General features: G+C 38.0%; 1 protein-coding gene across 1 annotated transcript in view; it reads left to right on the top strand.

Moving 5' to 3' along the window:
* Nucleotides 1–2,024: 2,024 nt before the first annotated feature.
* The window catches only part of IRAK3 (interleukin 1 receptor associated kinase 3), a 48,867-nt gene continuing 35,362 nt past the window's right edge, over nt 2,025–15,529 (top strand). Inside the window, exons 1-5 of the mRNA XM_039234292.1 lie at nt 2,025–2,136; nt 7,066–7,130; nt 7,751–7,805; nt 9,005–9,156; nt 12,851–12,915. Coding sequence (XP_039090223.1) covers nt 2,097–2,136; nt 7,066–7,130; nt 7,751–7,805; nt 9,005–9,156; nt 12,851–12,915 — 377 coding nt within the window. The 5' untranslated portion in view covers nt 2,025–2,096. The remainder of the gene's footprint in view (nt 2,137–7,065; nt 7,131–7,750; nt 7,806–9,004; nt 9,157–12,850; nt 12,916–15,529) is intronic.

Consider the following 15,529-nt stretch of genomic DNA (forward strand, 5'->3'; position numbering starts at 1 on the left):
AAAAGGGATTGTTCCTGGCAAGATCCTTTCCCTTAGGGAGATGAGCAGGGGGTCTTATCATGTAGATTACCTCATCTTCCTTTGGGGATAGAGATGGCCCATGTAACAGATTACTTCATAGGCACTGATCAGAAAATTCCTGACCAACTGGGTAAGATTTATATTTCTGATGCAGGTTGAAACTACACTATTGGATTAGGTATTTAGCCCCATTTGGTGACTTGGCCTAAGTGATGCCATTTTGGGCCTGTGCTTTTCTTTTTAACAAATTATACTGATTTGCACTATTTCCCCTAAGAGCTTCTAGAAATAGTTAAAGTGTTTATGAAAAGTGTGCCTCAACCAAATAGGTAGATCACATCATCAAAAGAAATACTTTAAAAATTAAGTTACTGGGGTGCCTCGGTGGCTCAGTCGGTTGAGTGTCTGACATCCGCTCAGGTCCTGATCTCACAGTTTGTGACTTTGACCCTGCATCAGGCTCCTTGCTGACAGTGTGGAGCCTGCTTGGAATTCATTCTCTCTATCTCTCTCTCTCTCTCTCTGGCCCTCTTCCACTCTTTCTCTCTCAAAATAAATAAATAAGTGTAAACAAATAAAAATAAAGGGAAAAAGGAAAAAAAAGAATCAGAGGCATCAATATAAAATCATGGTTTTTAATGTGTGTGTGTAGACAGAGAAATATAGATGTGAGGGTTAGCGTGCACACATTTCCTAGCTCTGTCTGCTTGGAGGGCCTAGAACAATGGAACCCTGGTAGCAATGAGTACATCTAGTACCTACATCTTGCCTTCTAAACACTGTTATCTAATAAAAGGAACCAGGACTCTGAAAAGTAATTGATTCCAGGGCTAGGATGGGATAAATACAGAATGAGCCTGAAGCATCTCCTAGGGTCAGAAAACAAGAAAGTGTTCCTAAAATGATAGGCCTTGTCAGGAGAACACAGGAACCAATCTGAATGGACAGGGATGGAATGATTATAGCAACAAAATAAATAATAACAATACTGGATTTTAACCTAGAGAGTAAATATTCATGAGTCCATACTGATATTAAATAAGTTAATTAAATGGGGGTTAAGGGATAGCAATTTCTTAAAGAAGAATTATAGTTAATAAACATAAAGGAGGAAAGGAAAATAGAAAATCACCATTAAGCAAATAGCACAGTAATAATTATGATCTACAAGATCCACTGGCAGGTGCAAATGTTTGTGGGAAAATCTAGGAGAAGCAGGATATTTACGTAGCCTCAAAATATCTCCCCCGATATAGTTATTAATTTTACAGGGAAAGGTAGTTTGATAGTAGAGGAATATATGAAAGTGGCAGATACCACCTTAACTAAGCCATCATTATCAGTATCACCAGTGATAGGACATGAACCTCTTGATACTATGCACTGAGGACACAGTAGCATTTCATTGTCATTAAAGACAAGGAAAGACTAAGGAACAGCAGAATGGAGATTAAGGGGGCACCTGGCTGGCTCAGTTGATAAGTGTCCAACTTCAGCTCCAGTCATGATCTCTTGGTTCATGAGTTCGAGCCCCATATTAGGCTCAGCGCTGACAGTGCAGAGCCTGCTTGGGATTTTCTCTCTCTCTCTCTGCCCCTCCCCTGGTCATGCTTTCTTTCTCTCTCTCTCAAAATAGATAAATAAAAAGAATGGAGATTAAGAAGAAGTGACAACAAATTGCAGTGTGGAAAACTGGGTAGGATCATAGAACAGAAAAAGGACATTTGTGGAAAAAGTGGTGAAATTAGCAACTTAGTTATCACTGGCTCTGATTGCTGCACTATGGTAATGTAGGATGTTAACAGTGAAGGAAGTTGGGTGGGAAGCATGTGCTAAAATCAGTTCAAAATAAAAATTATAAATCATGTGCCATAGAGAGTACACCCAAACACATATTCCAATAAAATTAACTGTTGCAATGTCTGTCCACAGCGGAGCGACTTTCAAACAGCTGGCTGGATGTTCGTCACATCGAAAAATATGTAGACCAAGGTAAAAGTGGAACAAGAGAACTGCTTTGGTCCTGGGCACAGAAAAACAAGACCATCGGTGACCTGTTACAGATCCTCCAGGAAATGGGGCACCATCGAGCCATCCATTTAATTATGAACCATGGTAAGCATTTATGATCCTTATGATTGGCTCTCTGTCCATTTTATAAGGATTGTAATTTGTAAATGCAAATATTGCATGTTGTTCAAGACCATGACTGGTTGTGCTGTATGTCAGCGATTCGTTACTTGAGGCTTTATCTGAAGGCTTTGATCACTTTTTTTGGGTGACACTTTCTTCTCTTATTGCCTCCATTGTACAACACATTCCTTTCTACCACTCGTTTAGGTTTTTTTTTTTTTTTACATTTTTTTAACTTATAAACTACACTTTTTTAAATGCTTCATTCTTAGCTGAGAGAATCAGCTTTCCACCCGAAACTCTGACACTAGTTGAATAATAAACAGAATCACAATATTTGAGTAAAACATAAGTACTTTTATAATTAGCTTTATCATAGAAGTTAAAATATAATTGGGTTTTCCTCCTTGCCCCTTGTATTTTAGTGCAAATGACACCTGCATAATAATCCTGGGATTTGTCTTTTATCTTTAGTGGCGGTTTTATGCCATGGCCTCTAACTCTGCATTACTCCTCTGCGTTTCACAGCGGCCGAATACTTCCATCTGTTTGTGTTGTCTGTTTCTGATGCTGTGTCATGCCTTAGAGTTAAAGCACCCTGATAAGTAAAGCTCATGAAGCTTTTCCCATTCATTCTTTATCAATAAAATAAGCTCCTGATGTCACCTGTTCTGTTTATTCCACTCTAGATTTATTCACTTCAACCCGAATGATCTTGAGTGATCTTGGGTCTTATGTTACAGACTCAAGGGCTCTTAGGCTGAAAATTCTTTTGAATCAGCATCCTTATTCTTTTGGCTCTTTCATCTAAAGATATTTTTAGCTCTGTATATTTGCATATTTTTAATGCACTTGAGCCTCTACCTTATCACCCCTACTTAGGAGAAATCCTGCGAAATTTGTACCAGAACACGGTAGCTTCAGATGGACTTTTATATGTTTTTTATGTTAATGAGATATTAGACAGTTCCCAGTAGGCTTGCACTATGATATTGCCTGTAAAACTTGGCTAATCTCTTTTGTCACTATTTCTTCACTTGGTTTAGTACCATAGAATGCTTCACTACGAAGTTGACTGACAAAGGTTAAATATAGTGAGTCCCTGAAACCTGTAAATGCATCGCCTTTTCATTCTCTGAGCCTTTTCCAGCTGCTGAAACTGCCCACATGACTTGCTGGTCACAATATAAACTCACACCAATTTGATAGGACACAGGGTCATGTTTTATATTTACAGATTCTGGAATAGATTTCAGGATACCTTTTCACTCTCTATGTTGTTTATTTACACAGCAGAGAATGATATGGACTCTTAGATGAAAATGTCACTGCTTGCTTGACCCCTGTTGCACATGCAAAATTGATTTCACTTTTAAAAATATGAGATTAGCTGATGGGTGGAAAGACAATGATTTGCTGCCCAAGTACCAGGAGATAGGTAAGTCTGAGATGAAGGGAAAGATAGCACTTTGGTCTGTAAGTCCTTTGCTGAGAAAAATAGCATTATTTAATTGCAACTTCTTTAGCTGATGCTTTGAAATAAAATCTTTAAAGTGTTAGTTGTATAGCTTGTTAAAAGCAGCAGTGTGATGATTCATGGAAATCATTAAGTGATCTTACGGAACAGGCGTCTCCTATGATAGTTACTCAATGAATTAGGAGTTAGAGTTCCTAACTGAAAATGCATAAAAAGATTTAGTCTTTCTTTGTTGCTACCATGGACAGACTTACCAGTTATCCAAATAATCCATTATCTGTTCAAATATCCATTTTTGGCTACCTTTCCTTGAAATTGTTCAGTTTGGTGGGATGGTTTTCATTTTAGAGGAGAGATCCCTTTGTGGATTTGGATTTTCCTACAAATCCTACCAAGAAAGGTCTTGTATTTCCTCCTAGTCACTATTCTTGCAATTCAGGTGGCGGCCATTAGTTAGTTGTTTTCACATCCATAAAACATTCCATCTTATCTCAGGACACAACCTAGTTGTTCAAGAAACTAGAATCTTTACTTGCTTTCATTATCTTTCTGGTAGGACTGACCTTACACGTTTTGCATTTATATTTCAATGGTCAGCAATTGTTTTCTACTTTTGACATGAAATCCACAGTTTTCTGCTGGCTTCTTAGGAGAGCCATTTTGAATCTTCCATTTTATATGACAATGAACTAATTTGTCCCTTTTTATGGCAACAAAAGGAAAATGGCTTTTAGTGCCCTTAGTTCAAATTTATTCTACACAATACTTACCCATGTTGTTTATTTCTTTTTCTTGCCTAATTACCGTGGCTAGAACCTCCAGTATAATGTTGAATAGACCAGACTTTTTTTGTTGTTGTTCCTGATGTAAAGGGGAAAGCATTCCATTTTTCATAATGATGTATGATGTTATTTGTGGGCTTTTCACAGATACAGTTTATTAAATTGAGGAAATTCTCTTCTATTCCTTGGGCTTTTATGATAGGTCATTGGATATTATGGGTTTAGCTCTTCATTCTATTAATGTGATATATTACATTGATTGATTTTCATATTGTAAGTCAGTCTTGGATTCTTGAATGAATCCCATTTGACCACGGTGTATAATCTTACATGTTTCTGGATTTAGTTTGCTAATATTTCATTGGGGATTTGTTGTTGCTGCTGCTGTTATTGAAGATTTTTGCATCTATATTCATAAGAGATATTGGGCTATAGTTTTCCTGTGATGTTTTTACCTGGCATTGGTATTAGGATAATCTTGGTCTCATAGAATGATTTGGGAATTGTTTCCCCCTCTTCTATTTTGGAAGAATTTGTAAAGAACTGATGTTAAATTTTGTTTAAATATTTGGTAGAATTCACCTGTGAAGCCATTCAGGCTTGGAGTTTTGGATTTCATGGGTTTGTTTGTGGGAAATCTTAAATGATTAATTCAGTCTCTTTCCTTGCAATAGGTCCATTCAGATTGTTTATTTCTTCTTGAGTTAGTTATGGCAGATTGTGTCAGTCTAGGAATCTGTCTATGCCATTTCAAGTATCTAATTTTCTTTAAGTTTATTTATTTATTTTGGGCAAGAGCATGCAAGTGGGGAAGGGGCAGAGAGAGAGGAAGAGAGAGAATCCCAAGCAGCCTCTGCACCTGCACAGAGACAGCTGTGGGGCTCAAACCCATGAACTGCAAGATTATGACCTGAGCTGAAATCAAGAGTCAGACACTTAACCAACTGAGCCACCCAGGTGTCCCTCAGTTATCTAATTATTTTACATGCAAACGTTCATCATATCTCTTAAATTGTTTTTATTTCTATAGGGTTGGTAGTTATGCCTCCTCATTTGTTTTTGGTTTTAGTAATTTGAGTCTCCTCTCTTTCTTTCTTGGTTAGTCTAACTAAATCAATTTTGTGATTATTCCACAGCACCCCCTTGGCTTCGTTGATTTTCTCTTCTGTTTTCATATTACATTTTTCATTTATTTCCACTGCAATCTTAATTCTTTACTTCCTTTTCTTCCTTCAATTTAGCACTTTATTTTCTGGTTCCTTACGGTAAAAATTCAGGTTATTGATTTAAGATCTTTTTTATTTTTTAGGTTAGGCATTTACAGCTATAAATTTCCCTTTAAGTGCTCCTTTTGCTACATCCAATAAGTTTTGGTATGTTGTGTTTTCATTTTCATTCATCTGAAAGTATTTTCTAATTTCCCTTGTGATTTCTTCTTGGATTCATCGGTTATTTATGGATTTGTTGTTCAATTTTCATGTATTTGTGAATTTCCCAAATTTCCTTCTGTTACTGATTTCTATTTCAATTGCATTGTGGTCAGAGAATGTGCTTTGTATGATTTCAATCCTTCCAAATTTATTGAGGCTCATTTTATTGCCCAAGATATGGTCTATCCTGGAGATTGTTCAATGTGCTCTTGTGAAGTATTTATATATTCTCCTGTTTTTGGATGGAATATTCTATAGAATGTCTGCTAGATCTAATTGGCTTGTAGTTTGCTCAAGGAGGACCGTTACTAATTGTGTTTTGTTGCCAGTCTTCTAAACAAAGGAGGTTTTTAAAACATTAGAATACAGTCAAAGAAACACTAGAAGATAAAATAAAACTTTTCTGAAGTCTGAATCAAAATGTCAGATGTGACAGCAAGATATTTCAGGGTTTTCATCTTTTGTTGGAAGCTACATAGACTACCTCATTTCAAATAGAACAGACAGAAGTTACGGTGTATACTTGGGAAGGGGTGGTAGGTGTTTGTGGTTGATCACACACACACACACACACACACACACACACACACACCTACCTCTAATATCTTATGGCACAAGAGGAGATAAAAAAATAAACTAACTTAAGGAGATATAATCCCATAATTATAAAACTTTAAAATATATGGGTAAAAAACTGATACAATGTTGCTTTTTCCCTTTCAATTTTCTACTTTCTACTTTAATATTTTTAATGATGTCTATCAATAATTTAAGGTAGGTAGGGATGCCTGGGTGGCTGAGTCAACTGAGCGTCCGACTTTGGCCCAGGTCATGATTTTATGGTTCGTGTGTTTGAGCCCCACATCAGGCTCTGTGCTGACAGATAGGAGCCTGGAGCCTCCTTTGGATTCTGTGACTGCCTCTCTCTCTGCCCCTCCCCAAGTTCCACTCACATGCACTCTCTCTGTCTGTCAAAAATAAATAAAAACTTTAAAAAAATAATTATTTAAAGTAGGTATGTGTTAACAAAAACATGTTTGAAAAATATTTGATGATTACAAAGCTATTTATATGTGTTAATTTGCAACCATTCAAAGGGAATGTTAATGCAATTAACGTTACTAGCAAGGTGTTTATTTTCACAGTCTAAGAAAGAAAAACAACATGCTTATTAGAGACATAAAATTTTGTCTATATCTACCTCCTGTTATTTCTCTTTCAGGAGCAGTCTTGAATCCTTCAGAGCAGAGTCATCAAAGAGATAGATTTCCAAACCTGTTACCCAAGGTAGAGTGTATGTGCATAGATAATGAACCTTGAACTCTGTTGCATATGTAATTGAGCAGGGGGATGAAATTATCAGACAGAAAAATACTGGATTTGCAAGTACTTTTTTAAAACCAGTAAAGCTTTAACTTTCTCATTGCTTTGTTTAGTTAGGGATTCAGGAAATTAGAGATTTGTGAGAAGAGTGAAGAGCTTCCTCTTCTCAGTGATCTGTCTTAGATAAGGCTTAGAACTGTTAAGAGTGCTGTGAATTGTGCATTTGTCTTAATTCAGCTTTTAATTTTCCTGTTCTGCTTGGCATTTTGCATGTTGCTGTTGCTTTTTAGGGGAACAAAAATTGGCGGTGATCATTTTTTATAGCTTTAGAAGTCATTTAAAATTGACTATAACTATGACAATGATACTTGAGTCTTTGCAGTTGGTATGGAAGCTTTAAATGTATATGACAATGAATACTGTTGAATTAAATAAAGTAACTTTCCTTTCTACTAGCTGTCTTCTAAATTAGATTCTACTCGATTGCACTGTATAGTCCAGGGGGAGCTTTGGATTTCCGTTAAGGTTCTGTTCTTTCTAGAGTTATGAAATGGAATTACTTCAGTATGTATTTCCTCTCTTAGGAAATAGCCAATGTCACAGTGGATAATGTTCTTACTCCTGAACATAATGAGAAAGGTAAAAAAAAAAATGTTTTTTTACTTTAAATCATGCTTTGCTTTAAGTTAATTTACAGGGAGAAATAGCAATAAACATATTAACTTCATTAATACGCAAGTTTAGGGTAGAATTTTCATAGATATTGAAATGCTTGCAGTTTTGACTGACACTGAGTTCTGATGGATGATATTTTATTGTTATATTAAAAATGCATTGGCCAATAGAGAATGTAATTGTGGTCTCTTCCCTTGGGAGGATTTCATATTTTCTGTTAGTGAAATTTGCATTTTTATAGGAGACATTTAAAAATTACACTGGATTTTATATAGTTTTAGAAGTTTTCATAGCCGTTGCAGAGAGATCTGTAGAGGTGTTTGTAGAGCAATGCTGAAGGCCACTATGAAAATCCCATTATTTCCATATCACCTTTATTTCTTTATTAGCAGGGAGAATAATTTAATTCTACTTGGGAATCATTCTGACAAACATTAATGGCTAGTAAAGGCTGCTTTGCCTCATCTTTACCACCAGACCTGTACCTTCTTTGGTTCAAAAGAGAATTAGAGAAGTTGGATGAAATTTGGGTCCTTTAAGATTTAATAATAAGATATAAATCAAACGGCAAATGTGGCAATATATCCAAAATTGGGCTGTGAAGGATTTAGCTAAGCTTTTCCCTTTGGAAATGTATTTGATTACCTTTTAAATGTTTTCTCTCGATCTCTGCTTTAGATTATTATTATTTTTTAAAGCTGAAGCATCTTCCTAATTTACTCTAAGGAAGTAAGTTAGAAATTTAGAGGACTTGGCTCATGAAAAATGTTTCTGTCAATCATAGAAAAATTTCTGCTTCTATAGTTGTTTTTTTCTTTTAATGATTTTAGGTTCATAGTCAGTCAAAAGCAGCCCATTGATCTAATGACAAGGAAATAGAGTCCTGGAAAACTTTCCTCAACTGAGCTCTTTGGCCGACCTCTTTGGAAGGGTGATAGAATCACAGTACTATTGTTCAGATATCTAAAAAGCCATTTGCTCTGTGGAATGGTGGGAGCCAGACCCAAGAGCAGAGAGCATATGATGGGGTCAGTTTTGGTTCCTGGGCCTTCCACTCCTGGCTTTCCGCTGGGCTCTGAAGTATTTCTAATATGGAACTTCTGGTTCTTTATAACGATGATGTTGATTCTTAAAAAAAAATTCTCCCTACTTTCTACCCTAAGGAATATTGTTTAAATCCTCCATCAGCTTTCAAGGCATCAGAGATGGAACCAAAAATTTCCACAAAGACTTCCTAATTGGAGAAGGGGAAATTTTTGAGGTATACAGAGTGGAGATCCAAAACCGAACCTATGCCATTAAATTATTTAAACAGGTATGGAAAGAATTACTATCGCAGGATATCATTTCCATTTATTTGCTCATATTTCATGCTAGAATGTGTCATTTTTCATCAACATTGAAAGGAGATATATTTGAAAATAAAACTTAATAAATGGAAATAAGATATATGACCTCAGGTGACTGGAGAAAAGGCCATGAAATGAATGCCTGACTTGGAGGAATGTGGAAGTGAAATTTTTCCCATCCCCAGATGTGTCGACGGAGAAAGACTTTTCTGAGAAGCCTTGTAGGAGCTTTGGTACTTTGCTTGTGCTGGTCTGCTCCAGTTGTCTCATTTTTTTTGTTTGTTAGTTTTGTTTTTGTTTTTGTTTTCAGGATGGGCAGTGTCTGTTCCAGGCAGCTTCACAGGCTAAATCACAGATTGGTGTTGGGTGCTACTTTACAAACTATCGTTTATCACAGTCCAAGAGGGTGGGAAAGGGAAGGCATCAAACAGAAGGAGCAAGGCAATGATCAGAGTTGGAGTTTAGCAGAAAGCTGAGTGACTACAGCCGGTAAAGCAGAGAGGGTATTTGGGGATCAAAGCCAGGAGCCTGGAAGAGACAGGTATGCACACATACACCCAGAAGAACTGATCTTCTGGTCTCCCTTGTTAAGGTCAACAGTCAATAAACATTCATTCAGTTCTTTCTGTGAGCTGGGTGCTGGGCAAGGATGAATAAGGCATCGTTCCACCCTCAGGGAGCTCAGACCTGTGGGGCAAACGGTCAGGTAAAGCAAAGATTAAGCTGCAGTGTGAGAAGTTGTTGAGCCCAGATTTGCACAAGAGGTCATGGGAGCCCAGAACAGACAGCCAGTGCGGAGACAGATCCAGCACCCAGAAGAGTGCCTGGCATAGAGGAAGTACTTGATAAACACTTCTGCAATGCACAAATGGAAAAAGTGGATGAAAGAAAGTGACCTTTCAGCTGGATTTCGAAAGCCTAGTAGAATTTTGGCAGGTAGGAGGCATGGGAAGTGCGTTCTGGGTGAAAGAAAGAGCAGGTGCAACAGCCCAGAGGTACGTGCGTGCGTGCATGCCAACATACACCTTACTCACTAATAACAGATCACTGGGTGGAGGGGAACTTCGTGTGGGAGGTGGGAAGGTAATGGCAGATGATATGGGAAAGGTGGCTGAAGTCGGTGGATGGTTTTTAAGTGGGCGGGTGAAAGGATTAGGTTTGTGTTTTTGAAATATAACTCTGAGCACTGATTAGACGATGGGCTGGAAGTTGGCAGAGGCGTTGGAGGAGAGATGGCAAGGACTAGTCTGGAGGTGGGTAGAGGAGGTCTTGGGTGTGTAGTGAAGAAATGGATGGTACTTAAACCAGGGTCCTCAAGCAAAGCTCCCCAGGTGGTTTGGATGTGTCGCCAGCGTTGAAAAGCACCGCTCTGAGCCAGGGCAGAGGCAAGCAGAAGGTATGTCTAAGACAAGAGGTGAAATGGACCAAATCTCCTGATTGGTTAGATAGACCTGGGCAAGTAGGGCAGAGGATGGATCTAAGGCGATTCTTCCTCTGCAGCTTAGATTATGGGGCCCTTTTTTCCCCTTTAGTTATTAACCTGATTTCTCCTGCCCCTAAATTACATTTTATGCCCACTGATTTTATATGGACGTCTCAAGATTCCTGAGGAGACAAATGGTCTAATAAAGAAATGAAACACCATTCAACAAAGAGAATGTGGTTATTCTAGAGGTGGCCTTACAGAAGCCTGTTTCCTAGGGCCAGTGGGTCCCATTTGTACGTTCTCTTAGGGTTGAGCCCCAGAGCCACCCCCCAGTGGCTAGAGCCCTCTGCTTTCCTCATCTCTCCATGGCCGCTACCAACTCACACTCTCTCGGGAGGTTTTGGGTTGTTTTTTTTTTTTTTTTTATTCTGGGGATCTGGCTTCAGAATGGAATGTCATTGCCTTTGGATCTCCTTTCCTTCTTAGAGACAATGATCATTTTCTTGATTGCTTCCAATCCTTCTGGTATAATTTTGGTGACCCTCCAATGTGCAGCCACAGCACCATAGCATTATCTCCTAACACTGATTTCTTCATGCCCCTCTCCCAATGGGCTAGATGCTTTTCTTTAAAGAGTCTTATCTATCTATCCTTGTATCCCAGAGCCTTATTACAGGGCCTGGCCCGTGGAAATTGCTCCATAAATGTTCATTAGGGAAACTGAATGAAGCATGTATGTCTTTTTTAGGAGTTTATTTGCTAATCTCTAGGTGTAAAAAGACAGGAAGTAACAGAGTTGCCAAAGACCTAGAAACTATACAAGGCCCTAAGTGTGCATGCACACACACGCTCACACACACACACACACACACACACAGAGCAGGAAAGATGGGACAATTTAACGAAACCTTAGCCATAGAGTATTTGTTTCTAAAGAAATGTGGTTTTGTAAAATTGGAACACTAACTTCAGTAACCTTTCCTGGAGGGACTGAAGTGGGGAAGTGTCCACGATGCCTCAGATAGGTGCAGCCACATCACCTGGGGCTCTTACAGTGCAGATTCTGGCTCGGCACACCTGGGCAGGGACCTGAGAGTCCGCATTTCTTATCAGCTCCCAGTGAAGCTGAGGTTCCTTGTGCACTGAGCATTAAGCTAGGTTAGCACGAACACAAAAACTAACTCCTGCTTTTTTCAGAATAAGAAAACAATGAGGGAGGTTAAAACAATAAGAAAACCTCAGGGAGGTTAAGTGACAAAAAGTCACAAATATTGAGTGTTAGAAATAAGACGGAGACCAAATCCACCTGGCTCTGAGGACAGTGACACTTTGAAATGTAAATTCTCATAAAGTGGTCCATGAAAATGATTCGTTAGCCTCCTTTATTGTTTCTGACTCCCTGGGTTAACTTGGAAAATAGCTTCCAGAATTCCAGTTGGATTTCTCTCTTTCTTCCTGAGAACAGAGTCTAAAAACCTTGCCCTGTCTTGCAATTTACAAATGATAGAAACTTAGAGCTGATGGAGGCTAATAACATACTGAATTCTTTTGCAGTAGAAGTTAGGATCTTGAGATGCAGAGACATGCAGTGACATAAGGGTTATAAAGCCATCAGGAACAATACCAGGGACAGAGAAGGTCCTTATACAATATTACTGAATTCATTAATTTATTCAATAAATACTCCTGTGTCAGGCACTGGGATAAGCTTCTGAAGATTCTTTGAAGTAAGGAGTTATGTTTTTCAATTTCTTAGTAAGCCCATCATTTCAAAATTAATACAAAGGTAAACCTGAAACCAAATGACCCAAATCATAAATGCCAAATTGGTGAAATCACTTCTAACCGGAATACAGCTATCGCAAACTGGATTCTTTTTAATACCAGGTAGGGCATTTCTGTCATGGGATTTTCTTTGAATACAGATCATATTTTTAAATGTATGTAAATGTGTACAAAATATGGTAAACGGGTTTAAATATAAAATACGGCAACATAATACCCTGCATGAAAAACTTCTAACTTGAGAGCGGTGGTTATAAATCTTTTTGGGAGTTAATGGCTTTTTGAAAATCTGATGAAAATTAAGGATCCTCTCCCCAGAAAAATCTTTATATACATTTACATCAAAAAGGTCAGCTGGTTTCAGGAAGATTATTGACCCTGGTTTACAAATCCCAGAAATAGAGATCCTTTTCTTAATTTTTTTTCTTATTTTTCTCTATGATATTTAGGAGAAAAAAATGCAATGTAAGAAACAATGGAAGCAGTTTTTATCTGAGCTTGAAGTTTTACTACTGTGAGTATATTGGGTCTGGAGTTTCTCCCTCCATGCCTGGTTTTCATCTTCATGCATTTTTGATTCTATAGCACAGTGCTTGGCATGGTTGGCATGTAATAAATGTGGGGTGGATATGAGAACTTGGGGTAAATTTTTGACATCTGCTTTAGTGTATTCCTTAGAACACATTTTAAAGTGGACCATTCACATAATTCACTTGAACATATTTTAACAAGAAACTGTCACAAGGAAGTGGATTAAATCATGTGTGACTAACATGGCTGAATGTAAAATAACTCCTCCAACATTAGAATTGTATATATTTTACTGTTTCCCCCTTCCTTAGAGACATGTTAGTCCGAAACTGTTTCATCAGTATTACCCTCTTCAGGAAGAGAGTTTAGACAAAGGAATCAAGTGCTTTTGATGTGCATATTATTTCCTGGGAATTCATTCATGAGCCCAGGTGTCCTCAGAGACAAACTGAAATGACTTCATTTTCATATATATTCATATCTGCAGCTGTACAACCTGCTCATTGGAGGCCCTTAACTCTGTAGACTTCACTCAACACCCTTTATGAAAAGAAATGTTCTTTTCAGATGTTTTCTAAACCAGTATGTGAAGTGGGTGGTGGAGGAGGAGGCATTGCACTAAATCCTGTTTCTATAGCCTGGGCCAGCAATCAAAACATTTAGCATTCTAATCCTAAAACCTTAATGCATATCATTTAGTCAACAAAAAACTAAAGCCAACATTGTAACCACAGAAGGTTTCTACATTTGAGCTTTATTTATTTGCTAATGAGTAAGTAATACATTGGAATTTTTCAAAATTCTGAAACTGCCAAAGGATAAATCAAGAAAAGGAATTTTTCCTCTATTGTCTTTAGCCACCCAGCGGATTTCCCCAAGGGCACAGCAGTCATCAGTTTTTTGTAGGTGTTCCCAGAAATACATTGTGCATAAGCATGTATGTGTTTTTTTTCTCTCTTTTTTTTTTTAGAGTTTATTTATTTTGAGAGAGAGAGCACGTGAGCACACACGTGTGTGTGCAAGAGCAGGGGAGGGGCAGAAGAGACAGAGAGAGAGAATTTCAAGAAGGCTCCACTCTCTCTGTGCAGAGCCCAGTGTGGGACTCAAACCGTGACCTGAGCCAAAATCAAGACTCAGACATTTAACTGACTGAGCTGCCCACATGCCCCTCTATTTTGTTTTCTTATTTTCTCATCAGAGGTAGCATATATATTGTTCACTCTTATTTTAGTATTCCATTGTGTTCCTGTACTGTAATTTGATTAACCATTCTCATATTGTCAGATTTTTAGATTTTTTCTAATCTTTTAATATTAGAAAATAATGTTGCAGGCACGCCTGGGTAACTTAGTTCGTTAAGTATCTGACTTTGGCTCAGGTCACGATCTTATGGTTTAGGTCGAGCTCCGAACATAGCCTTAGTCTTATGTTATAAGACACAATTTTTTTTTTTTTTTTTTACCAATAGTTTATTGTCAAGTTGGTTTCCATATAACATCCAGTGCTCATCCCTACAAGTGCCCTCCTCCATGCCCATCTCCCCCCTCCCCCCCACACCCATCAGTCCTCAGTTTGTTCTCAGCATTCAAGCGTCTTTCATGGTTTGCCTCCCTCCCTCTCCCCCACTATTTCGCCCCTTCTTCTCCCACTTGTTCCTCCATCAAGTTCCTCCTAATCGTCCTATACGTGCAAACATATGGTATTTGTCCTTCTCTGCCTGACTTATGTCGCTCAACATAACACCCTCAAGGTCCATCCATGTTGCTACACATGGCCAGATTTCATTGTTTCTCATTGCCATGTAGAATTCCATGGTATAGATAAACCACATCTTCTTGATCCATTTGTCCGTTGATGGACACTTAGGTTCTTCCCATGTTTTGGCTATGGTTGAGAGTGCTGCTATGAACATGGGGGTACATGTGCTCCTATGCATCAGCACTCCTGTATCCCTTGGGTATATTCCTAGCAGTGCTATTGCTGGGTCATAGGGGAGTTCTATTGTTAATTTTTTGAGGAACCTCCACACTGTTTTCCAGAGGGGCTGCACCAGTTTACATTCCCACCAACAGTGTAGGAGGGTGCCCGTAAGACACAAATTTTTTACCGGATTGACATTTGTCTTTGCCTATTCTAGTCTTTGCTGTGCGGAAGTGGTTTTAATGTAGTTGAGTTTAATCTTTATTTTCTTTTATGGATTCTGGGTTTTATATCATAGTTCCTAAGACCTTCCCCAGTGAAAGGTTATAAAATAATTCTACCACGCTTTTTCCAAGTACTTTTATGATTTCATTTTTTTACATTTATGTCTCTTACCCATTTGGATGTATTCTGGTGAAGTATTTATAAATGACTTTTAAGAGAATTAACAACCCCATGATGTTGAATACTCTTAGTGTGCTATTTTTATTATTTATACCAGTAATATTTATTTAGTTTTAGGCTTAATACCAAATATATTACATGTATTAATTCTTTAATCCTCACAGCAATCCTGTGAGGTAAGTACTGTCATTATCTCCATTTTACAGATGGGGAAACTGAGGTAGATCCTACCTTTTTGAGAAGGTCCAACTTATTTCCTAAATCTTTTTCAA

Source organism: Hyaena hyaena, unplaced genomic scaffold (genome assembly GCF_003009895.1).
Source record: "Hyaena hyaena isolate Hyena2069 unplaced genomic scaffold, ASM300989v1 scaffold_87, whole genome shotgun sequence".
In the NCBI taxonomy this organism is placed as follows: Eukaryota; Metazoa; Chordata; class Mammalia; order Carnivora; family Hyaenidae; genus Hyaena; species Hyaena hyaena.